At 38.8% G+C, this 26,744-nt stretch overlaps 1 protein-coding gene and 1 non-coding gene across 4 annotated transcripts in view; one reads left to right on the top strand and one right to left on the bottom strand.

The window, feature by feature from the left end:
* The first annotated feature begins 2,551 nt into the window (after positions 1 to 2,551).
* Positions 2,552 to 26,744, top strand: part of SLC35A1 (solute carrier family 35 member A1) — a 40,538-nt gene continuing 16,345 nt past the window's right edge. The window contains exons 1-2 of one of the 3 annotated variants that reach the window (XM_066358910.1): positions 2,618 to 2,772; positions 6,728 to 6,905. In XM_066358910.1, coding sequence (XP_066215007.1) covers positions 2,757 to 2,772; positions 6,728 to 6,905 — 194 coding nt within the window. In that variant the 5' untranslated portion in view covers positions 2,618 to 2,756. Of the gene's footprint in view, positions 2,773 to 3,772; positions 3,886 to 6,727; positions 6,906 to 26,744 lie in introns of those variants that run through there. The other 2 variants (XM_066358912.1, XM_066358913.1) reach the window with 2 other exon arrangements.
* Positions 25,071 to 25,146, bottom strand: TRNAA-GGC (transfer RNA alanine (anticodon GGC)). Its single transcript has one exon. It is a non-coding gene; the product is annotated as a tRNA-Ala (tRNA).

The raw sequence follows: 26,744 nt of genomic DNA, 5'->3' as shown, positions 1-26,744 counted from the left end.
TTCCTTTGTTTCTTGAAACACCCCACACAGTTCCTCTGGTGCAGTTTCTTCATTGGAATGGGTCAAAAATCCTCACTCTGTCTGACTATAGGTTTTGTCCCCAATGATCTTGGGCTCATCAGGTTAAGAGGCACCAAAATTTAATCAAGGTACATTTCAATGGAGTAGAAAGTCTTTGTGGGTAGTGAACATTTATAAGAAAAGTAGGGTTCAGCAGCATGGTATGTAAATTGAATCAGAATTAGTTATTGGGTCTGCTGAACCAGTGTGAACCAGCTAATCCCACCACTGACTATATGGTTTCTTTTGGTGGATAACAGTATTACACACACACACACTGATCACAGTTAGAGTGGTGGATAAAATACTGTCAGGCTATTTTTGTGGCATTTCTGATTCACCCGCAGTGATGTTCATTCCATCCATAGGTGAAAAAAATTGCAGGTAAGAAGGCAAATCAAGAAGCAATATAAAAATATCTTAAATAACAGTTTTATTGATTTTTTTTGGTCATGGGTATTTATTTATTTATTTATTTATTTATTTATTTATTTATTTATTTATAAGTGAAAGGTGGGGAGGCAGAGAGAGGGACTCCCACATGATCCCTGTCCTGGGATCCATCTGACAAGCCCCCTACCCAGCAGTGCTCTGCCCATCTGGGGCCACTGCTCCATTGCTCAGCACTGGAGCTATTTCAGTGCCTAAGGTGAGGCCATGGAGCCATCCTCAGCACCTGGGGCCAACTTGCTTGAACCTCAAGCTATGGCTGTGGGAGAAGAGAGAAAGTGAATGAAAGAGAAAAAGGGGGAATGGGAAGGGGTAGAGAAGCAGATGGTTGCTTCTCCTGTGTGCCCTGATCAGGAGTTGAACCTGGGACTTCCACGTGCTGGGCCAATGCTCTACTGCTGAGCAAACCTGCCAGGGCTATTTTCTTATTAATATTTTAAGACTCTTATAACATAATCTAGTTTTGTGTACCTCTTTTATTTTTCTTATTCAAATATTAAATGAATGAAATAATAAACTATCTTTCAGCATATCTTTTTTTATACTTAAAATGGTTATTTGGCAGAGAACTAGTTGTTAAATTATTTGTATCCTACTCCTGCACATAGTTCCTTGAAGTGTAATGGATTCCAGCACCTAGGATACAGAAAGATCAAGATTAGCCTTGGAACTGCTTGTTGCTAGGAAAAAAAAAAAAAAGCTTCAAAAATCTTGTGCAAGCTTCAAGAAAGGAGTAAGTTACAAGGGCCATATTGGGGTTCTTGGAGCATCAAAATGAGAATAATTATAGTTAATTAAACTGTGGTCTCCTACAAGCCTCTCCTAATATTAAAGTGATGCTAATATGGCATGCAAGTTTTTTCCAATATCGTTAACAGACTAAATATCTCTGTATGTATATCTAATGATAAGATAATAGTATATAACATTAACCACTCAAACCTCTTAAATTCATTTTGATTAAACATTCTACAGAAGGTGTAGCCTGCTGGGCATCTCAGAATATTGTACCCCTGTTCCTTTGAGGGATGAGGTACATTTATAGTATTTTTAATCTACCCACATATCTTGAAAGCCATTCATTTTGCCAGTAAATTATTTCTAACATTGCTAATGCTGATTAATATCCTCCATTGAAAGTGGAGATTATAGAGGTTGAAGGAAATAGCTGTTGACACGTCTAATATATATATTTGTATTTTTCTGAAGTTGGAAACGGGGAGGCAGACAGACTCCCGCATGCGCCCCACCGGGATCCACCCAGCATGCCCACCAGGGGGCGATGCTCTGCCCATCTGGGGTGTTGCTCTGTTGCGACCAGAGCCATTCTAGCGCCTGAGGCAGAGGCCACAGAGCCATCCTCAGCACCCGGGCCAACTTTGCTCCAATGGAGCCTTGGCTGCGGGAGGGGGAAGAGAGAGACAGAAAGGAAGGACAGGGGGAGAGACAGAAAGGAAGGAGAGGGGGAGGGGTGGGAAAGCAGATGGGCGCTTCTCCTGTGTGTCCTGGCCGGGAATCAAACCCAGGACTCCTGCATGCCAGGCCGACGCTCTACCACTGAGCCAACCGGCCAGGGCCACGTCTAATATTTTTGAAGCCCTTTTGTTGTGCGACGATCATGTAGTCAGAATGTCTGGCTAGGTACATATAATCAATAATAATGCTAATAATGATAAGGACATAGGCACAAGACGTCTGAATAGTATGTAATATAAATTACATTTAAATATTATAAAAAGTAACAACAGAAATGAACGAGCGAGCTGGAAGTTACAACGTTGCCGAAAGTAGTTTATGTTACTTTGAGTTGCGGGAATTTCTACAATAGCTTTGAAAGGCATGAGTCACAAAGTCTAACCCCAAATCCTTATTTGCTGTCAAATCACGTTGATGGGGACTACAATTTCCAGAAGGCAACGCTCCCCTCCCTTGACTTGGCTTCCTTAGCCAGCCGGGAGTTGTAGTTTACAGTACAACGCCATTCAATCGAGTTTTACGCACTTGTCAGCAAGGACTCCGCCGTGAAGACCTGTCCTCCATCCTCCTCGTCCCATTTGCGGGAGCTGCGAGGATTTTTGAGCCTAATGTTTGTGCCTGGCTGGCTGGAAAACTGGTGGCTGGCCGGCCGGCAAGGCGCTCTAGGCCGAGCGTTTTCGTCTCTATGCCCGTAGGAGGCGGTGCTGGTGTTGTGTACAGCCGGCGCGGAGGGGGTGCGCGTCAGTTCCGCGAGGGGCTGTCCGGGGAAGATGGCAGCCGTGAGAGGTGAGGCCCAGGGCCGGGACGGGGAAGCCGCGGGGGGCGGTGGCAGAAGAGCGTCAGCACTTGTCGCCTGTGGCGGCCCAGCTGCCTGGGCGCCCGTGTGTCCGGGGCTAGGCTGAGGCGCCGGGCATCAGGAGTTTGTGTTGAGCGGCTCCCGGCGGAGTCCGCACCGCCGTTTGTCAGGGCAGCACGGACACTAGGACACTAGCCTCCCACAGGGGCTGCTTCCTCGCGGCGGACTCCGCGCGCCGCAGTTCGGCGGCTCGAGACGATGTTGGCCTCAGAGAGCTGGTGGTCAGACAGGCCCAGGGTCCGGCGGACCCGGAGATGGGCCGGGCACAGGTTCTGGCTGCACGCGCATCACCTAGCGGGCGGCGGGCCCGTCCCCCGTCCCCGGCCCGGCCCGGGTCACCACGCCACGGTCTCAGATGCGCCTCCTGCCCCTGAGATGCTCGGAGACTGAAGGGCATGCCCCTGGCGCAGAGCTTGTGCAGCGGCTGTCCCTGTAACAGCCTGTTAAAGACATCATTGGTGCTTTATAGCGGCAGTGAAAACGTAGCGAGATGGAGAAAGCAGTATTAACAGAGTTCCTTCCAAGGATAGTGTAGTAAGTGGTTTGAAGGAACACTGATACTTTGGGTGGAAGGTGAGATCCACCTCTCCTCGGGAATGGCACATTAGACTAATACTGTTTGATTACTAATGACACTTTCCTGAAGGTGATGAATTCCGCAGCGCTTTTGTTTTGCTGAGTAGGGTAAGTTAGGACTAGAGCTGAATTTCTAGATGGTAGAGTAGTAGCTAGGAGAGGTGGGGTGACACCCATTTCTTCACCCTTCCCTCTGAATAAATGTTGAACAAATGGCCAAATTTGTTTCCTGGTTGGGGAGTGCGCATTTATTGTTTAAGTTCTGCCCAGGGGCATTGCCTGTAATTTCATACTGCTTCTCTTATGCGTTCTCCCACTTCAAGAAGTCCAACCTTAAGAAGTTTTTCTTTTTAGCAACACAGGAAATAATGGGGGAGGAGGATCCAATTGTTTTGATAACTAACAGAATGGGAGCAGTAAGATTAAAGGTGAGCGAAACTTCAAAGGAGTCCAAGTCATTATCTGAAGTATGTATTGTAACAATCGGTTTAGGCTATTGCTGATACATATTTGTTGTGCCTTGGTCATGTTATAAATCTTATATGCCCTCTAGAAATGTATAATCCTAACAAAATTGCAGTTGCCATAGCTTCCTGATAGTCACAAAGGATTGATCTGGAACTTCCTGAATTTCCAAGTTCTCAAGTATAACAAATAATGTTTGCTCTAAAATGTAGTAAAATATAACAAAAAAATAACTTCAAACTGTCTCTTTTGGGGAATATATTCTACACAGAAACAGATAATGTATGGGAGCTAATGGAAACTTTGTGAAAAACAGAAGACAGTGCAGATGTGCTAATGTGTCAGTGTGCCAGCTCAACAGTGCATTTGAATTGTGGGCTAGGTTTATAGTTACTGGTCTTGGACACGATATGAATACCTAGCAAAATTTACAGTGGGTACATGACATGAACTTTTGGTTTTACCTTGAAAAAATTGACATTGCCGATAATTGAGATTTCATACTAGAGAATTTGTGGATGGAGTGAAGAACTATTTTGATGTAATGTTAAACTGAAATTTTAAGCAGCATTTTGTGCTCAAAAGCATTAAATATTTTTGTTTGCTTTTTAAATGGTATTATGTACCAAAGCCCTATATGTTTTACAAATATCTGAATTTCTTTGCTCTTCCATTTAGATCAGTAGTTGTTTCAAGAATATAATATATATATTTTATATAATCACTGTGCAAATAGGTATATTTCCAAAGTTGATGACAATGATAATTATAGGTCAGAATATATTTGTAGGCTCTAAATACTTGATTTAGTGTTTAAACATTCACTGTGTTGGTTTTGGGATAGTTTTCAGTTTGGCAGTCTTAACCTCTCTTAGCAAAGTGTTGATCATCTGGGACATGGGTTGGCAGTTTTTTTCCTGTAAAGGGACTGGATGTCCTTATTAGTTAACTCTGCCACTGCAGGGAAAAAAAAGTAGCCATAAACAATTTGGAAACAAATGAGCCTGGTTGTGTTCCAATAATGCTTTACTTATGGACACTGACATTTGAATTTCATATAAGTTTTATGTGTCACAAAAGGTTATATGAAGTTTTATTTCCAACTATTTAGAAATATAAAACTATTCTGAACTTGCAGATTGTATAAATAAGTGAGAGATGAGATGTAGTTTGCTCACACCTTATCTGGAAGATGGGAAGTGCTTTCTCCTTTATTGAGTAATTAAAGTTTATTGCTGTTTATTTTTGAAGCTACATACTTTTTCCTTGTGTAGGAAAGTTTTAGAACAAAGGAAGTGTTGTAGTGATCTGCACTTCCTGTCATGTAAACATTGCTTTTTGGCTCCTCAGATCTTTTGGGAAGAAAGTTTAGGCAAATATAAATTCATTTCTTCTGTTCTACCACATTACATTTTAGTTAATACCTGATACAATTTTAAAACCTATCTACAGTTTACAAATATTCTTTAATTACCCCCAGGGAAATATATTGAAGAAGCTGTAACCTTTTAAGTTCCTGCCTTGCATACCTAAAGACAAGTTGTTTGAAACTTCTGTCTTATTTCCCTATGAAAGCCATCTTTGAATTGTGGTTTGCTCCCAAAGCAGTGAACAAAAGTGTAGTGCATATTGTAGTTACAGTAGTAGCCCAGAGTCACCCTGTATCCCTTTGATTCTTAACCTGGTTGTCAAAGTATAGCCCACTGGCCAGATCCAGCCAGTCACATGGTTTTGTATGGCCATGAACTAAGAATGGTTTTGACAAATGAACGCTTGCAATTGATTTGATGGAGCCCTAATTCTTGAGGACTAATGAAGCAAAATGTTACCCCTCAAAATAATTCTATTGTTCTCAATAGCAGACCTATATTACAAAACATTGTTCTCAATTATTATTATATTTTGAATTTGTCAAAAAATTGGTTTTTTCTTTTGTTACTTAAGTACCTACATGATATTCTTGATTTTACCATATAGGCTGAAAAGTCTAAAATATTTACTATTTGCATTTTACAGAAAAATTCTGCTGATCCTGTGTAACTGAGCCTGAAGATTTGAAAGGTTAGGGACTAGAGTTGGGAGGTTTGTAAAGAAAGGAGTAGTAGTTTGAGTCTTGGGTGATGGCAGTATCAGAGCAGGGCTGGGAAGACGGAAGTATGCGAGAGGCCTGGGAGTTTACTGAAGGTGTTGGACCCACCCTGGGGCCTGAGTGGCAGCTGCTGCTCACATATATAATACTTGCAAGCACTTCTTAAATTGGATGTTTATAAGTTGTACATAGCCCGCATTTCAAGTTTTGTAGGACTTTATACTTAATACTCTTTTTTTAAAAAAACATTGTGAAATATGTATTTTTTAGTATAATGCTATGGAACAAGAGGCTACATGCTTTTTTTTTTATAATGACAAGGTTTTATATTAAGCTTTACTTTAATCACTCAATTCCTTTTGTTTTCTTTTTGCTGTCTTTAAATTTAGAATATATATTGCTGTAATTGTTTTCATTTTGCTTTTCATGCTTTACTTTTAAAAGTTTGAATTATAAAGATATATAAAATCTGTAATTTATAACGTCCCAAACAAGAGTCAATCTTGTAATTGAGGCATTCCCAGGAACAAAACCAATGCCTGACTGTAGATATTCAAAGTCAGCTGTGTTTTGTGTATGTATGTTTATGTTCATGTAATTGGAGAGTATTGTTTTGAAATAAGTTTTTAAATATGGGTTTAAAAAGTGATTTTTGTACTTGGAATTGGAAAGCATTTTGAGGTGTAATGTTGATTGACTTTTATACACATTAATATTATATACTAAATAATATCTTTGTTGTACATATTTTCCAGAAAATGTCAGTTTATTATTCAAGTTATACTGCTTAACAGTGATGACCCTGGTGGCTGCAACTTATACCATAGCTTTAAGATATACAAGGACATCAGACAAAGAACTCTACTTTTCAACCACAGCCGTGTGTATCACAGAAGTTATAAAGTTATTGCTAAGTATGGGAATTTTAGCTAAGTGAGTATAATTATTCTTTAGTGTGTTAAATTATTTTTTCACTTATGGTATTTTCGATGTTAGGAAAAAATAGCTACATTTTTATATGTTTGATTGCTCTAGAGCAGTGTTTCTCAAGTTGGGGTGATTTTGCTTCCTGGGAGATATTTTGTTGTCTAAACTTGGGGGTTGCTACCGGCATCGGGTGGGTAGAGACCAAGCATGCTGCTAAACATCCTATCTATAATGCACGGGGCAGTCCTCCACAACAAAGAATTATCCAGCTTCAAGTATGAGTACTGCCAAGAAATTGAAGAACGCTGCTCTAAAGCAGGGGTTGGCAAACAGTGAGTGGCCTGTGGCCAAATCCAGCTTGTCACCTGTTTTTGTTGCAACAGAGACTGCATGATTCATGAAGCCTAAACTATTTGCCATTTGGCCTTTTCAGAAAAAATTTGCTGACCTCTTATTTAGAGGAATATAATGATAATAATGGTTAACATCTCTTGAGTGTTTTCTGTGGTAAGCGCTAGGCACTACGTTATGTGCCTTTCATTAATTATCTCATTTAATCTTAATATCTTTGGCTAAATACTACAGTGACCCCTATTTTACCTGTAGAGCATCTGAGGTCCTCAATATTACACTGTTATATGTGGTAGCACTGGGCTTTGAATCAGTAACAGCATACAAGGGTCATTTTAGCTAATGGTACAGTGTAAAAGAGTTAAGAATAGGGGCTTTGGAGTGCAACAGACCTAATTTTCATCCTAACCTCACTGGGATTATAACTTTACACACATTTCTTACCTCTCTAAGCTTTAGTTTCTTCATTTTTTAATTAGAAAAAAAAATAGGGTTGTGAGAATTCAGTACAATTCTGTAGTAAATGACTTAAGGAAAGATTTATGATGGGGGCACCCATCTGGGTCATGTGAACAGGTAAGACTTCATACAGGTTTCAAAATGTGAATTGTTGAAAGTGGGTAACCAATGAGGAATAGCCTGTGTTGGGAGTTTAGGTAGAAAATAATTACATTTAAATTTTATTCAGTAAATATTAATTAAGTGATTTCTATGTGACAGTGTTATAATAGGTGCTGAATGTGTAGGTATGAATGAAATAGATATGGTTCCTGCTTTCTTGGAACTTAGGTTTAGTGGAAGAGACAGGCAGTAAACAGACACATGATTACAAATAATTGTGTGGGAAAAATTACTGAAAACACGGCTTGGGGAGGGAGGAAAGAACAGAACAATAACTTGAGGCCAGAGGTGGAAAGTTTTAATACATTTGAGTTTAAATTTTATTTTATAGGGAAAAATACTGTAGCAGCTTAATTTTTTAGGGTAAAAATAAGGTAAAATCTCAGACCTTTCAGTTTTTTACTTAACAAGATCCATTTTTATTGATCTTTGGCTTTCATGAAGGGATTCTCCATTTTGGATAATGTCAGCTAAATGAGAGGCCTTATTGTGCCTTTAAAAGGAAGTGTTCCTAAGGCAAAAGTCTCTGTGTTTAAAACTTCAGAACAGTTTCCATGTAACAACCTAAAAATGAATAAATTAATAAAGTCTTAACTTTTATGATAAATAGAGGGCTGTTGTAAGAAGAGGGATATTGGAACACATTGTGATTCAGGATTGAAAGAGTGCTGTAAAGCATGAAATCAGCTATTTTAAAGTGTAAGATAAAATCATGGTTCCATTTGTAACTGTAAAGACTTTTTAAAACCCAATGTGCAACACAAGCAATGAGGTCTTGGGTGAAACTTGGTAGTTGGGCTAGTCTTCTGCCAACCCACTTGCATAGATTTTTTTGTTCTATTTTGATGTTTTTCCAGCTTTGCATTGCTTGTGTATAGTATTCTTCAGCTAGTCAACATTATGGGTATGGTCAGTTATAGTTTCTTTTGTGGAAACATTTTTTGAAATTATATCAAGATAGAAGCACAAAAATTTCTACAATTCCCTGTCAGATGATGGTGTTGAAATAATGTGTGGCCAGTTACTGTACTCCCATCAACATCATCATCAATAATTAGGTGCTGTTTCTGGCACCAGCATCATATAGTGGCGCACAGAAGAGATTCTTTTCTGAACATTTACCTGCAGAGTACACAAAGGCCAGGGACAATCAAGAAAAATTAAAGAATTATGATAGAGTTTTGATGGTTGACATTTCACATTATATAGCTAATAAGAATTTGGCTGTGAAGAAGAGTAATTTAAAACAAGGAATTTCTAACTTGGAAAAAGCACTGGAAAAGATGTATAAAACATGAGAAAAATGAAATGCATTTGAAATGACTGGATTATAAAGTGAATATGATTTTTATGGAGAATATGTTGCCAAATTATTATGCACTTATTTAAAACATTGGTAGAAACTGAATAAATACCTACTATTCATAACAAAAATTTTATTTTTTGGAACAAAGTTTACAAAGAGGGCATCTCTGAAAATGTTAATTTCTTGGAGTGATAAAAGTAAAGGATGAAGGAAAGTTATGAGGTCACAGGTTGATAGCTACAAAATGAAATGAAGGAACACTGATTGCTTCTGATTGCAATATGGGATCAGACAACTGACTTAATGAAACTAAAACACAGATACTAGTTTGGGAAAGGTACCCAAGTAACAGTGTTGAAAGTTGATTCTGATCTTGAGCAGACAATTGGCTTATAATAATTCAGCTGAAGCAGTTGGGTATGGGGAAAACATGAATGAAATCCATGGCCAGACTATTATTGGGCCACTAATTGAACTGAACAGTTACGAGTTGCAGCAAATTAAAGAGCCTAGAAATTTACATAATTTACATGTCTTTTCTGTTTCATGATGTGAAATTTGCACCAGAGTAAAATATTTTCCAGATGTTCTTCATGATGCCATTTCTTTGTGTACATATTAAAATTGGAAATTAAAAAAGTAAGTGGATCAAATGCAAGTAGGATATTAAATAGTTTGTCAAAAACACGTGTTGGATGTCAGTGCTTTATTTTTTGTGATTTAGAAACTTCTAAATATCAGAAAATGTTTGTACTCAAAAAATTTTTTGAGTTGATTTGTTTTACACAAAGTTAACCAAAATTGAATTCACATTTTTGAATTTATATTTGTTTGGAAATTCTTTACCACACAATGTTAAACTAATTCTTTACCTCACAATGTTAACTAATTCTTTTCTATAAACTTAAAGACATGAGATTAGACTTTTTTCCTTTGTTTTTATATAGAAGCAATACTTTTATTACTGAGAGAAAGGGTGACAATTTTAAGATATTGTGGAACAATGCGAAAGAATTATATTAGAAATAACAAAAGGTTTCAAACTTGAAAAACCTTTTCAGAGAAGAAAAAATAAGAAAAAGTTACTTTTTGATGATTAAAATAATGCATTTTCCCCATATTCTCAGGAAAATAAAGTTAATGTAAAAATTAGATAATATATTACTAAATTTTGATTTCAAATTTTTAGAGATTGACAGAAAAAGGGATATAACTAGAATACTATTTAAATGGAAAAACCTGTTAAATACTTCTTTCCTTCTTTGCTTTTTACCCTGTGATAAAGTATAACTTTATAGAGTTGATACAAATATTATTGCAGAACTTTAATTTTTTTCTGAACTAGGCAAAGCTTAACCTCTTCATAGACCAATGTATTTAGCTTATATATGTAGTGTGGTTTCTGTAGTAATGCCCTTTGCTCGGTAATATGGCTAGTTGTTAAAGTAAGTACACGTCATTTTATACTAATTTGGAGATGGCAGAGACTCTTGAAATCTCTTGAAAGTCATAGTGCCTTGCTTATAATTAAGGTGCACTTACAGAGAAATATATATCATTGCCACATCAAAATAATGTATTCCAGTCCCTCTAGACATTTTAAGCATAAAGTCGTGCTTTGTCTGTTTCAAAATATTGTTAAAAAGATGTAATGGGATGGTCAGTTTCATTCAGTTATCATGCCCCAGTTATGTGCTCAACATTGTTCCGGATGTAAGAAGTATAGTTGAAAACTAAAAAAGGCATACTTCTGTCCCCATGGAATTTATAATCTGGTAGAGAACCAGATATTTAAGCAAATAAATAATTTGGTGGTGTTAAGTATAAGTAGAGGATGCTATAAATATTATAGAGGGCCTCTATTTGGATTGGGAGGCTTTCTCTCTGAGGATGTTACATTTAAACCTAGACCTGAAGATTGAGTAGAAGATAGGCAAGAAGAGAGCAGAGAGAAGACAAAGAGAACAACAGTGTGTTTGGAATCCCCGATTAGTGTGTCCGGACTGCTGGGAGAGGGGAGTGGTGACAAGAGCAATCCTGTGGGCCTGTGAAGGATTTTGGATTTTATCTTAAGTGCATTAGGAAATCATAAAATGGTTTAAATCAGGGACTAACATGGTGGTACATTTTACTCTAAGAGAAATTGGATCCGAAGGGTGCAGGAGTTGGAAGTTAAGAAGTGTGTTAGAGCCCTGGCTGGTTGGCACAGTGGTAGAGTGTCAGCCTGGCGTGCAGGAGTCCCAGGTTCGATTCCCGGCCAGAGCACACAGGAGAAACGCCCATCTGCTTCTCCACCTCTTCCCCTCTCCTTCCTCTCTGTCTCTCTCTTCCCCTCCAGCAGCCAAGGCTTCTTTGGAGCAAAGATGGCCCAGGCGCTGGGGATGGCTCCATGGCCTCTGCCTCAGGCACTAGAATGGCTCTGGTTGCAACAGAGCGATGCCCCAGATGGGCAGAGCATCGCCCCCTGGTGGGCGTGCCGGGTGGATCCCGGTCAGGCGCATGCGGGAGTCTGTCTGACTGCCTCCCTGTTTCCAACTTCAGAAAAATACAAAAAAAAAAAAAAAAAAAAAAAAGTGTGTTAGAGGCCAGAGATAATGAAGAGAAATTAATGGATTTATGTTCTGCAAGTAGAGCCTATAGAACATAGGTGATGGATTTGGTCACACACTTATTCTTATTATTTGCAATAGTTATATTCTCTCTCTCTCTCTCTCTCTCTCTCTTTTAAGTGAGAGGAGGGGAGATAGACTCCCACATGCACCCCAGCCAGGATCCACCCGGCAACCCTCTTCTGGGACTGATGCTTGAATCAGCCCAGCTATCCTCAGCTCCCACTCAACCACTAGCCGTGAGAGGGAGTGAAGGGGGGGAGGGAGGGAGAAACAGATGGTCACTTCTCATGTGAGCCCTGATCTAGGATCAAACCTGGGATGTCCTCATGCTGGGCCGACACTTTATCCACTGAGTCAGCCGGCCAGGGCCTAGTTATATTCCCTGAAGGCACCACGGGCACTGACTTAGTGAATACCGGTCTCTTGTTCCTAGGGGAAATACAGGATTAGGTTCCAGTGAGCCTCTGGTCACATTTTCATCGGCTGATCAATATAACCTTGTTTTATGTGTGTTTCTTTTAAAATACACTTTATTTAATATATATTATTGATTCATTAGCATTGAACTCACAGCCAACAACACTAGAATTCATGCCTGAACAAAGCTTATCTAATGTATTTTCTCTAGAAGGCATGTTACAGCCTTCCTGCACTAAGGAACACTGCACAGCACTTTTTAGCACTACTTTTCATCTTTTTTAAACAGCAAAATCACCCCCAAAAAGCACAAAACTGTAAAACTTGGCACTAAATAGACTGTGCTTGTTTACAGGAAGAGAGCTGAAATAAGTCAGTATTGCCTTTTTTGACCTCTGCTAGAAACGTCAGCATCAGGCAACTCAAAGTTTTTGCAGCTCTCTGCATATCTGCCAGTGCCTGTGAGAGTGCTGCAAGGATTGATTTTGGGATTAGAAACACAATTAGCTAATAGGCAGATCTGCACGTACAGAATCCATGAGTAATGAGGTCCACTATAGTAGGTGAGGGCCAGGGAGGTGTCAAGAATCATATCCATTTTTCTTTATACAGAAGAGTGGGTAGAGGGTTTTTTTCTTTTTAGACAGGAAGAAAAGCAGCTTTGAGAGAAGGGGATATCAACAATTTAATTTGGGGTAGGTTAATGTAAAGTTTTAATGCCTCAGACTGGCGGGCATGGAGAATAGGCAGTTGAGTTCATTGGTCTGGAACACAGAAGAGAGGTCTGGGCTAGAGAAATAAATACGGGAGTCCTTATCACATCAAAGTATTTAACCTCAGGGTTAGAAGGGATTGTTAAAAGAGAGCGATCTTGTAAAAGTATTGACATTTTCAATGTCCTTTGACTCCATATATGTTAAAGATGGTTTTCTGGACAGTGTAACCAGAAACCACAGAACTAATATAAAGAGGACATATAGTAATGTACTGCTCACAAAAATTAGAGGATATTTCAAAAATGAATATGAAGTGATAAAATATCCCCTAATTTTTGTGAACAGTATAGTTGCAGTATGTGTAGATGGGGAAGACAGCTTGTTGAACAGTCAGTCTGATCTGAGGCAGTGTCCAAGAATTTTGTAAGAGTTAAATTAGCAGGCTAGAGTAAGTGTAACTTCACTCAAGTGCCCAACTTAGGCAAATTAGAATCTTCGGGTCCCAAGAATTGAAGCAGAGGCAGTTGAAGCTTCAGGGATCCTGGTGAGCCTTTGGAGTTGGAAGTCTAGTTACTCATCTCCTATGTGAGAACTTGGAGCATGGAAAGGGACTAATTAGTATAATCTCTGACTAAGGAATTTGACCTAACCAAAAGTAACAGCAAGGTTCCAAACACATATTTTAAATGAAAGGCCAGGCCTAACTAGGTAGTGGCGCAGTGGATAGAACGCTGGCCCGGGACACTGAGGACCCACGTTCAAAAACCCGAGGTTACTGGCTTCAGCGTAGGGTCACCAGCTTGAGCGCAGGGTTGCCAACTTGAGTGTGGGATCATAGATACGACGCTGTGGTCACTGGCTTGAGCCCAAAGGTTGCTGGCTTGAGCCCAAAGGTCGCTGGCTTGAGCCCAAAGGTCGCTTGCTTGAGCCCAAAGGTCACTGGCTTGAGCAGGGGTCACTGGCTCAGCTGGAGCCCCCTATCCCCCAGTCAAGGCACATATGAGAAAGCAATCAATGAAAAACTTAGGTGCCACAACTACGAATTGATGTTTCTCATCTCTCTCCCTTCCTGTCGGTCCGTCTCTCTCTCTTTCTCGCTAAAAAAATAAATGAAAGGCCAGTCTCTGTCAGAGTTTGAGGTGGTATGGAGTTTCTATTGGCTTTCGCTCTTTCTCTTTTCTTCCCTGGGGTAGAAGTATCAGGGCTGCGTTCCTGAGGCATGCGTATCCTAACATTCACATTATCATACTGGAAGACCTCTGTAGGTTGAATGTATCACTGCCTTGGTAGAACACTGCAAGATGATAGCTTAATTTTAATCACAAATCTTTTCTTTGCCCTACTTATTTATAATATTTTCTGAAGGACTAATTAAAACATTTGAAATGGAATAGATTTGAAAATTTTCTCCCTGATGTGTTTAGGACTTTTAACTTCTTAGAAGAGAGAGAGACTTGTTTAAGTGAGGAGTGCCTGGTAGATACTGGGGCAACAAAGATCATGGACTTCATTTGTATTGCTTCTGAACAAAGTAAAAACACCTCTTTGAGGTTGTGGTAAAAGAACAGAAGTCAGAGAAATGCATACCTTGGTGAGGTCTCCAAGAAAACTGGGCAATAAATTATGAGGAAATGCTTAAAATATATCTTTGCTATATAATGCATAATGTTAGAAGTTAAAGTTGCCTTAGAAAAAAATAGAATGTATTTTTTGGACTGTTGTGAAAGTGAGGTTTGAAAATCTAATGAGCAGATATCTAACTTCCTTTTTTTTAGAAAGCAAGTAACTACACTCTAGGATAACAACAACTGTTAATCACTGTCAAAATGTGTTAGGTAGCCCTGGCTGGTTGGCTCAGTGGTAGAGTGTTGGCCTGGCGTGCAGGAGTCCCAGGTTCGATTCCCAGCCAGGTCACACAGGAGAAGCGTCCATCTGCTTCTCCACCCCTCCCCCTCTCCTTCCTCTCTGTCTCTCTTTTCCCCTCCCGCAGCCAAGGCTCCATTGGAGCAAAGTTGGCCCCGTGCGCTAGGGATGGCTCCATGGCCTCTGCCTGAGGCACTAGAATGGCTCTGGTTGCAACAGAGCAATGGCCCAGATGGGCAGAGCATCGCCCCCTGGTGGGTATGCTGGGTGGATCCCTGTCGGGCGCATGCGGGAGTCTGTCTGACTGCCTCCCTATTTCCAACTTCAGAAAAATACAAAAAACCCCCAACAAAACAAAACAAAAAAAATGTGTTAGGTAAAGTGCCAAACATCCTCTTTTAAGATTGCAGCAACTAAATTTGCTGCCTTCAGACACTCAGGATGGTTACTATTGAGAATGGCAGGCTGCCAGATGATGATGTTAAGGAAATGTTCTTCCTATCTCTTCTTAAAAACAGGTGAGAGTAACACACAGGTAATACAGCTATTATTTTTAAAATTTTACTTATAAAGTTAAATTTAACAGGATAACATTGATAATAAGAGTAAATAGGTTTCAGGTAAACATTTCTATAGCATTTGAATTGTTGATTATGTTGTGTGCCCATCATCCAAAGTCAAATTATTTTCCATCACCTTATATTTGTCCCTCTTTACATCCTTCTCCCCATGCTCCCCCCACATCCCATAGCCCATATCCCCCTCTCCCTGGTAACCACTTTTATTTATGTCCATGACTCTCAGTTTTATTTTCCACCTATGTGTGAAATCATACAGTTCTTAGCTTTTTCTGATTTACTTATTTCGCTCAGTATAATGTTCTCAAGGTCCATCCATGTTGTCATAAATGTCACTATGTCATCAGTTTGTATGGCTGAGGCTGAGTAGTATTTCATTGTAAATATGCATCATATCTTTTTTATCCAGCTCTGTATCCAGGGACACTTTGGTTGCTTCCATATCTTGCCACTGTGAATAATGCTGCAATGAATATGGGGGTGCATGTCTCTTTTTAAAAATTTTTTTATTGGGAGGTGGGGAGGCAGAGACAGACTTCCACATGATGCCCTGCCTGGATCTACCTGGCAAGCCCCTGCCAGGCGATGCTCTGCTGGGCTAAGCTTGCAGCTCCATTGCTTGGCAACAGAGCTATTTTAGTGCCTGAGGCCAAGGCAATGGACCCATTCTCAGCACCTGGACCCAACTTTGCTCTAGCCATTTGAGCTGTGGAAGGGGAAGAGAGGAAGAAATGGGGGGAGGGGGTTAGAGAAGCAGATGGTCGCTTCTCCTGTGTGCCCTTACTGAGAATTGAACCTGGGAATTCTACATACCGGCTAACACTCTACCACTGAGCCAACTGGCTAAGGCCACGTGTGTCTTTATGTACCAATATTTTCAAGTTTTGGGGGTAGATACCCAGTAGTGGGATTGTTGGGTCATATGGTAGTTTTATCTTAATTTTTCAGTAATTACCATACTTTCTTCCATAATGGTTGTACTAATATGCATTCCCACCAGCAGTGAATGAGAATTGCTTTTTCTCCACAGCCTCTCCAACACTTATTATCTATCTTGTTGATAATAGTCAATCTAACGGGTGTGAGGCAGTATCTCATTGTACTATAGTTTTGATTTGTGTTTCTCAAATACCTAGTAAAGATGAGCATCTTTCCATATATCTATTGGCCATTTGTATATTCTCTTGGGAGAGGTGTCTGTTCAGGTCCCCTCCCCATTTTTTAAAATTAGATTGTTTGCTTGTATGTTGCTAAGCTTTGTGAATTATTTATATATAATATTTTAAATATTAATCCCTTATCAGAACTGTTGTTTGCAAAAATCATCTCCCATTTAGTTGGCTGCCTATTTGTTTTGTTTTCAGTTTCTTTTGATGTACAGAAGCTTTTTACAATAGTTTGATGTAGTCCCATTCATTTATTTTTGCCTTTACTTCCCTTGCCTTATGGGTCAAATTCATAAATTGTTCTCTAGAGCCAAGGTCCATGAGCTTTGTACCTATGTTTTCTTCTTTATAGTTTCAGATCTTATATTTAGGTCATTGATCCATTTTGAATTAATTTTTGTTCATGGGGACAAAATATGGTCAAGTTTCATTCTTTTGCATGTGGCTTTCCAATTTTCCCAGCACCCTTTATTGAAGAAGCTTTCTTTTCTTCCTTGTGTGTTTTTGGCTTCTTTGTCTAAGATGATTTGTCCATAAATATGTGGTGTTCTTTCTGGGCTCTCGATTCTGTGCCATTGGTCTGTATGTCTGTTTTTCTGCCAAGACCACGCTGTTTTGATTATTGTGGCTCTATAATATAATTTGAAGTCGGAAAGTGTGATGCCTCTGGCTTCATTTTTTCCCCTCAGTATTTCTTTGGCTATTTGGGTTGTTTTTTTTAATCATTCCATACAAACCTGGTGATTTTTTTTTCCTATTTCTTTAAAAAATGACATTGGGATATTGATGGGGATTGCATTAAATTTGTATATTGCTTTGGGTAATATAGTCATTTTAACTATGTTGATGCTTCCAAACCATGAACATGGAATATTTTTTCATTTCATTATGTCTTTTTCAATGTATTTCAGTAAGGTTTTGTAGTTTTCATATATACGTCCTTCACATCCTTTGTTAAGTTTATTCCTGGGTGTCTTTGTTGTTGCTGCAATTGTAAAAGGTATTAATTTTTTAAGTTTGTTTTCCGAAGCTTCATCATTGGCATATTGGAAAGCAGTAGACTTTTCTATATTGATTTTGTATCCTGCGACTTTACTGTATTGGTTTATTGTTTCTAATAGTTTTTTGTTGGAGTCTTTGCAGATCATGTCATCTGCAAAAAATGATACATTTTTTTCTTCTTCGCTGATATGGATACCTTTTATTTCTTTCTCTTGCCTGAATACTCTGGCTAAACCTTTCAGAACTAAGTTGAATAAGAGTGGAGAGAGTGGGCAACCTTGTCCTGTTCCTGATATTAGAGGAAAAGTCTGAATTTTTTTACCATTTAGTATGATATTAGTTGATGGTTTGTCCTATATGGCCTTTATTATGTTGAGTACTTTCTTTCTATTACAATTTTACTGAGTGTTTTAAACATAAAGTGATGTTATATCTTATTGAATGCCTTTTTTGCACCTATTGATAGGATCATATTATTTTTGTTCTCTGTTTTGTTGATGTGGTGTATCATGTTGATCAAGTTCTGTATGTTGAACCATCCTTGTGTTCCTGGAATGAATCCCACTTGAATGTGATGTATTTTTTTAATGTGTTGTGATTTGCTAGTATTTTGTTTAGGATTCGTGTATCTATGTTTATTAGAGATATTGGCCTGTAGTTTTCTTTTTTTGTGTTGTCCTAGCCAAGTTTTGGTATGGGGGTTATGTTGGCCTCATATAAAATGTGTTGGGGAATATTGCTTCTTCCTCTGTTTTTTGGAAGGCTTTGAGAAGGATAGGTACCAAATCTTCTTTGAATGTTTGGTAGAATTCACTGGTTTAGCTACTTGGTTCTGGAGTTTTGTTTTGGGGGAGATTTTTGATAATTGTTTCTATTTTCTCCCAGCTTATAAGTTTATTTAGGTTTTCCACTTCTTTCTAACTCAGTCTAGGAAGATTATATAGTTCTAGGAATTTATTCATATTCTCTGGGTTGTTGAATTTGGTGGCATATAATCTTTTATAGTGTTCTGCTATGATCCTTTGTATATCCATGATGTCTGTGGTAATTTCCCCTCTTTCATTTCAGATTTTGTGTATATGAGTCTTTCCTCATTTTTCCTTAGTGACTCTAGACAGGAGGTTGTCAATTTTATTGATCTTTTCAAAGAACCAGCTCTTTGTTGCATTAATTTTTTTCTATAGTTTTTTTGCTATTTCATTTAGTTCTACTCTAATTTTTACTATTTTTTTCTTCTGCTGACTTTGGGTTGCCTTTGTTCTTCTTTATGTAGTTCATTAAGATTTGATGTTAGGTTGTTTACTTTGAATCTCTTTTTCTTAATGTAAGTCTGTAATTATTAACTTCACTCTTATTACTACTTTTGTTGCATCCTAGAAATTTTGATATGTCCTGTTGTCATTTTCATTTGTTTTTATTTATCTTTTGATGTCTGCTTTTATTTCTTCGACTCGGTCATTTTTTAGAAGTATGTTAATTTCCACACTTTTGTGTGTTTCTTTACTTTTTTACTGTTGAATTTTAATGTCAAAGCCTTGTGATCAGAAAATAAGCTTTGTATAATGTCAGTCTTCTTGAATTTTTTGATGTTAGTTTTGTGGTCCAACATATTATCTATTCTTGAGAATGTTTCCTATACACTGGAGAAGAATGTATAATCTGACATTTTGGGATGTAATGACCTATAAGTGTCTTTTATGTCCATTTGGTCCAGTGTGTCGTTTTAAGGCTATTTCTTTACTGATTTTCTGTTTGGATGATCTATCTTAAACGGTCTATGGTGTGTTGAGATCTCCAAGTATGACTGTGTTTTTGACTGTTTATATTTTTAGATCACTTAGTAGATGTCTTATATATTTCGGTGCTCCCCGGTTTGGTGCATATATATTAAGAAGTGTTATATGTCTTTTTGATACAATATTCCCTTTATCATTATGAAATGTCCACCTTTGTCTCTGATTACTTTTGTTATTTTGAAGTCACCTTTGTTAGATATGAGTATGGCTACATCTGCATTTCTTTGGATATTTGCTTAGAGTAATGGTCGGCAAACTGTGGCTCATGAGCCACATGCGGTTCTTTGGCCCCTTGAGTGTGGCTCTTCCACAAAATACCACGTGCAGGCGCTACCTCAATAAGGAATGTACCTACCTATGTAGTTTAAGTTTAAAAAATTTGGCTCTCAAAAGAAATTTCAATCGTTGTACTGTTGATATTTGGCTCTGTTGACTAATGAGTTTGCCAACCACTGGCTTAGAGAATTGTTTTTCAGCCTTTCACTTTAAGTCTACTTTTGTCCTTGTAGATTAGATGTGTCTCTTAAAGGCAGCATATTGTTGGGTTTTTTTGTTTTTGATCTGTTACTCTGTGCCTCTATTGGTGAGTTCAGTCCACTTACATTTAGAGTGATTATTGACACTTGATGATTTCCTGTAAACATTTTATGTTTTGTTTTCTGGTAGCTCTGTGTCTCGTTTGGTTCTTCTCTTTTGTGTTTCTGTCAGGTGTTTTTGTTTGGTGGTATTACATGTTTCTTTCCCCTGTTTCATCTTTTTTTAAGCTGTGTATTTAGTAGTGGCTCTTTCATAGGTGGTTACCTTTAGGTCATTAAGAGAAAAATGTTCATATGTACAAGAATCCTTTGGCCTGTGCTTCTGCACTCTGTCCTCCTTTGCTACTGCTTATCTTTATCCTCTCCTCTTTCATGTTACTGTTGTCACAGATTATCCTTGTTTTTATTGTTACCTTGTTGGAGTTTTTACTTACAGTTTTGATTTGTTTTATTCTCTGTGTAAGGTTGAATAACCTCCTTGAGTATTTCCTGCAATGGGGATTTTCTGATGATAAATTCACTCAGCTTTTATATGTCTGCAAAAGTTTTTATTTCTCCATATTTGAAGGCTAACTTTGATGGATATAGTATTCTTGTCTGATAATTCCTCTATTTCAGTATTTTGAATGTTTGGGTCTACTCTCTTTTGTCTTGTAGAGCTAAAAGGTGATAATCTAATGGACTTTCCTTTATATGTTATGTTCTTCTTTTGCTGCTTTCAGGATTTTTCTTTGTCATTGATTTGTGACTATATTTTTATAATGTGCCTTGGAGTAGGTCTGTTGGGGTGAGCTAACTCAGCATTGTGTTTGCTTCTTGGATTCGAGGCTCTAACTTTTTTCATAGGCTTGGGAAATTTTCATCAATTATGTGTTTCAATAAGCTCTCCATTCCTTTCTTCCTCTCTTCTTCTGATATGCACATTTTTCTTATGTTGCTCTTTCTGATGGATTCAGACAATTCTTGTAAAGCTCTCATTAATTTTTAATTTGTGAGTCTCTCTCCTCTTTTCTCTGTAGCATCTCTAGTTGCCTGTCTTTGATGTCACTATCTGTCTTCTATCTGGCTTATTCTACTAGGTAAACTGGCTACTCAGTTTTCAGTTCATGTACTGAGTGCTTCATCTTTGTTCTTCAAGTTTCAGTCTCCTTATTTTGTTTTCTGAGCTCATTAAGTTGCCTATTGGTGTTTTCTCGCATCTCATTGAGTATTTTCAGAACTTCAATTTTGAATTCTCTATCATTTAACTCTAAGGTTTCCATGTAATTGAGATTTTTTTTTCCTGGAAGTTTTCATTTGCTTTCTGAACTACGTTTCTGTCTTATGTAGCCATGGTGTTCAATTTCTTCTTCCTTGATGGCATATGAGAGTGGTATTGTTAAGAACACTAACAGAACAACTAAAATTATGAAAAATTAAATTAAAAACATACAATAAGAGATATAAAAATTCAAAATATTATGACTAGTAAAATAGAAAAATCACAGAAAAGATTGAAAACCAGGAAACAAATTAAAAACAAAACACCTAGAAAAATGTGAGAACAGAAAATATAAAAATTAAATAAAATGAAACTCAAAAGAGAAAAGAAGGACAAGGGGAAAAGAGAAAAGAAGAATAAAAAAATTAAAATATGGTTTTAAGAGGTTTCTTCCAGTAGGTGTCACTGTATTACTAGTTTTAGCTCTATAAAATTCCTGGGTTGTCCTCTGCTGAGATGTTGCTGTTGCAATGATGTAGGCAGGGCTGCAGTTGCATTGGTAGATGGGTGTGTTGTGAGAGCTTCATGGCTTTGGCTTTCCTGTTTCAGCTTTCCAGCTTTCCAGCTTTAGTAATGGTGATCTGAAGTCTCTGGGTGCTCCTCCCCATGTCTCAACAGACCCAGGGACCAGACACAGAGCACTTGTGTTCTTCAGCTACCTCTGAAGAGGTAGCTGTGGGGCTTGTGCCACTATCTGTGCTGTGAGGTGAGGGAGGCAGGATCTGGGAGGCTGGGGGGCCGCACTTTAGCTTTCTGTCTCTGCTGAGTGTGGGCTATAGGCAGACCACGGTAATATTGGCCATGACTTCATGCTCTGGCCGCTTTGGTTTATTTCACCCTCTGTCCCTCTATCTCACTGCTCCTTCCAGCAGAAGAAGACTCAGTAACTCCAGGTTTCCCTCTCTGTACCCCTCAGACAAAATCCAAACATTCCAAGCTTCCTTCCTCCTTGTAGTCCAGCAGAGAGATAAAACCGAATCACTCTGGGTTTGTCTCCTCTCTGGAGCCAACTGTGAATGCATTTTATCTTCTGCCCCCCTTTTCATCCTTTCCCACCTTTAGTCCATTCGTGGATCTTTCAGGCACACCTGTGAGCCCAGCTGGGGTTCCTTTGTTGCATTATAATTGTTCAGTTTGTTGAACTTTCAAGGGGACAGATCAGGAGCATCACATTGCCATTATTCTACAGCTAATTTTCATATCATTCTCGTAACTTTATTTTAGCTGTAGCTATTAATATTTCATATTCTGTGCTGAGAAACCTTAGGCTGAGAGAAGTTGTAATTTGTGGAAGGCACCTAGAAAGTGATAGCAGTGATAGGATTAGAAGACAGGTTCCAATCTCTCATTTTCAAAGTATGAGTCTTTCAGAACAAGGATATGATTAAGCAGTTTTTTTATTAGCTTGGACAAAGATAAACAGTATCACTGTTAAATATCTCAATAATTTTCAGTAATTTGACTTTTTTCTCTTAAGTTTTTATTCCTAAATGTTAACATTTTACCATGTCTGTTTAATGTTCTTTCTGTTGATGTATTTTTATGTGTGTGTGTATAATTTTCCTGAACTGTTTGAGGGTAAGTTTTATACAAGATGCCCATTTGTCCCTAAATTCTTTAAGACATATTTCCTAAAAACAGGACATTCTCTTACATAATCAGAGTATCAATATTGAGAGTTCAGTATTGATACAATACTATTATCTAATTCACAGTCCTCAGATGACTTTGCTAATTTCCCACTAATGTCCTTTAAAGGTAAAATAATCACACTTTACAGCTAATTGTCATATCTGTAGTTTCCCTTAATCTAGAACAGTTCCTCCATCTTTTTTCATGGTTTTTGTTTTGTTTTGTTTTTTGTATTTTTCCAAAGATAGAAACAGGGAGGCAGTCAGACAGACTCCTGCATGCGCCTGACCGTGATCCACCCAGCATGCTCACCAGGGGGCGATGTTCTGCCCATCTAGGGGTTGCTCTGTTGCAGCCAGAGGCATTATAATGCCTGAGGCAGAGGCCATGGAGCCGTCCTCAGCACCCCGGCCAACTTGGTTCCGGTGGAGGGGAGGAGAGAGAGGAAGGAGAGGGGGAAGGGTGGAGAAGCAGATGGGCACTTCTCCTGTGTGCCCTGGCCAGGAATCAAACTTGGGACTTCCACATGCCAGGCCAACCGACCAGGGCCTTTTTTCATGTTTTTGACTATTTTTTTATAGCTTTTTTTTTTTCTAGAGAGACAGGAAGGGGAGGGTTTGAGGGGGAGAGGTTGAGAGAGAGAGAAACATCCATTTGTTCTACTTAACTGTGCATTCATTAGTTACTTCCCATATGTGCCCTGACTAGGGATGGAACCATGGCATTTTGGGATGACTCTCCAACTGACTGGGCTAACTGGCCAGGGCCATCCTTGACATTATTGAAGAGCATAGTTCATTTATTTTGTGGAATGTTCCACAATTTATGTTTATTGAATGCTTTCTTATAGTTAAATTTAGAGTTTTTTGGGGTGTGTGTCAGTAATATCACTGAAATGATGTGTCCTCCTCAGTGCAGAGTATCATGAGACACATAATATTTGTTTGCCCCATTGGTAATTTAACTTTGATTTTTTAATTTTATTTATTGATTTTAGAGAAAGAGGAAGGGAGACAGAATAACAGAAACATTTATCCATTTCTGTATTTTTCCTGCCCAGGGATCAAACCCACAATCTTTGTATATTGGTATGATGGTCAACCAACCGAGCTGTCTGAGCAGGTGTAACTGATTTCTTGAGTAAGGTAGTGCTTGCTAGGTTTGTCCAAATAAAGGGACTTTTTTCTTTGTAATTAGTAAGTATCTTGTGGAGGGATATTGAGACTGGGTAAATATCCAGTTTCTCATTACACTTAAATTCATTTGTTTTATAGGCCATTGATGTTGCCAAATGGTAAATTCCTAATTCCATCACTCTCTGTACATTCATTAGTTGGCATTCTACTCTAAGAACTTCCCTATATATCCACTGCACTCCCAGCATAGATTCATGGGTTATTTTATTATATGGGCTGAAATCCATTATTATCATTATTTTGATGCTCAAATTGTTCCAGATTTGGACAGCGGGATCTTCTTCAAGCTTTCTGCAATCTCTCCCCTCCCCTCCCCTCCCCTCCCCTCCCCTCCCCTCCCCTCCCCTTCCCTCCCCTCCCCTCCCCTCTCCTCCCCTCCCATCTTTTCCTTCCTTCTCCCTTCCCTTCTTTCCTTCCTTCCTTCCCTTTCCTTTCCCTCTTTTTTCTTTCCCTTTCCTTTTCTTTTTTCTTTCCCTCTCTCCCTCTACTTCTTTTATTCTCCCCTTCCTCCCTCCTTTCCTTCCTTCCTTCCTTCCTTCCTTCCTTCCTTCCTTCCTTCCTTCCTTCCTTCCTTCCTTCCTTCCTCCTTCCCTCCCTCCCCCTTTCTTTTCCCTTCTTTCTTCCTTTTCCTTCCCTCCTTCCCTCCCTCCTTCCTCCTCCCTCCCTTTCTTTCTTCCTTTCCTTTCTCCCTAACTCCCTCCCTCCTTCCTTCCTCCCTTTCTCCCTCCCTCTCTCCTTTTTTCCCTCTTCCTTTCAACATATTTTCATTGTTTGAGCAGTTCCTTTTAGTACAAGATGTTCAAAATTTATCCTGTACTTTTTCTCCCCAACTCTAAAATCATATATTTCTCCAAGAAGCCTTGAAGCCTTGTTCCTTTTTTTTTTTTTTTGCATTTTTCTGAAGCTGGAAACAGGTAGGCAGTCAGACAGACTCCCGCATGCGCTGACCAGGATCCACCCGGCATGCCCACCAGGGGGCGATGCTCCGTTGCGACCAGAGCCACTCTAGCGCCTGAGGCAGAGGCCAGGGAGCCATCCTCGGCTGCAGGAGGGGAAGGGAGAGACAGAGAGGAAGGAGAGGGGGAGGGGTGGAGAAGCAGATGGGAGCTTCTCCTGTGTGCCCTGGCCGGGAATCGAACCCGGGACTTCCGCATGCCAGGCCGACGCTCTACCACTGAGCCAATCGGCCAGGGCCAAAGCCTTGTTCCTTTTTATTTTGCAGAATAGTATTTATAAACCACAATCTAGACACTAGGTATGCCCATTGATACTGGAGTATCATTGCTTCTAGGGCCTTCCAGCAGCCAGAGCTAGGTAATATAGGTAATACACGTACGTGCATATACACACCTATCTATGTATGTATGTGTGTGTGTGTGTATGTGTGTGTGTGTGTGTATGTCTCTGGGCCTTTAGTTTTAGAGCATATAGTAAAAAGACTATTTTAGAATACTTGGGTTATTTTTCTGCTTCTGTGTAATTTTGTAATTTAAAAAAACTGATGAGGTTTTTTGGTTTCTGTTAGTAATTTTCAGTTTTCCCATGTTTTTTTATTTTACTTAAAATTCTTAGTAATTTTTGAAATGCAAACATTTATTTTGGTGAGAAGTTAAGTGAGAACTACAAGGAAATAAGGGAGTATTGGGAAGAATGAATGGATGGCAACGTTGATGAATAAGGTTTAAGTTTTACATGGCCTAATCAGTGAGTTTTAGTTATATGCTCTGTGTGTATATACACAATGCATACTAGGCTGCACTTTATTTTTTTCATTTAATGTTTTATCTTAGAGATTGTTCCATGTCAGTACCTAGAAATCTGTCTTATTCTTTTTGAAAGCTGCATGATATTCCATTTTATGGATATATCATGTATACCAGTCTCTGTTGATATACCAGTATTGGATTATTTACAGTCTTCTGCTATTACAAAGATGAAATTATCTTTTTAAATACACCGTCGTGCACATGTACGAGTACATGTACATGTACGAGATCACTTTAAATTGGAAAGGAAACCACTACAGCCTGTTTGGTGGGGGGCAGGTTAGTAGTTTGGTGTTGTAAAAGCTATGTGAATAATTTTTTAAGTTTTGAATTATGAACAGTACAACAGTTAAAATATTTTAGTTTTTCTTTTTTTAGATTTTATTTATTCAATTTTAGAGAGAGAAAGAAGGGGGGAGGAACAGGAAGCATCAACTCCCATATGTGTCTTGACTGGGCAAGCCCAGGGTTTTGAACTGGCGACCTCAGCGTTCTAGGTTGACGCTTTATCCACTGTGCCACCACAGGTCAGGCCAATGTTTTGGTTTTTCATAGAACTAATTATTACTACAATTCAGGAAACATTTTCAAAGTCAACTCTATATTGTTTGCTATTCACCACAGTTTATGAAGACTAAACCTAGCAGGATGTAGAAATGTACATATACTTTGGGTTTGTTTAGTAATAACCTAGCGTATCTTAAATCTTTGAGCTACTATCCATATAACGTTGGAAAAAATTATTTTCTATTTCAGATATTACCTAGAATAATTAACATAGCTGTCAAATACTTATGTTGTAGATCATCCGGCCCTGTTCTATTTCTTTTGCTGAGATTACATTTTGACTGCCTCTCTCGTACCCAGGCTATCATGGGTGTAGGGACAAGAGAAAGTAAAAGTCATGTATCTCTTATGATGGGTATTTTTGTCCTCAAATGACCTCATTATTGTTTTTTTTTACTTAGCCCCAAAGTCTTTTATGTGAGTTAATTATACTTTGCAGATGATACAGAACTTGTAAAC

The sequence above is a fragment of the Saccopteryx leptura genome, chromosome 1, assembly GCF_036850995.1.
Source record: "Saccopteryx leptura isolate mSacLep1 chromosome 1, mSacLep1_pri_phased_curated, whole genome shotgun sequence".
NCBI lineage: Eukaryota > Metazoa > Chordata > Mammalia > Chiroptera > Emballonuridae > Saccopteryx > Saccopteryx leptura.
Note: the sequence above shows the minus strand (reverse complement) of the source record. Positions and strands in the feature narration are given on the sequence as shown.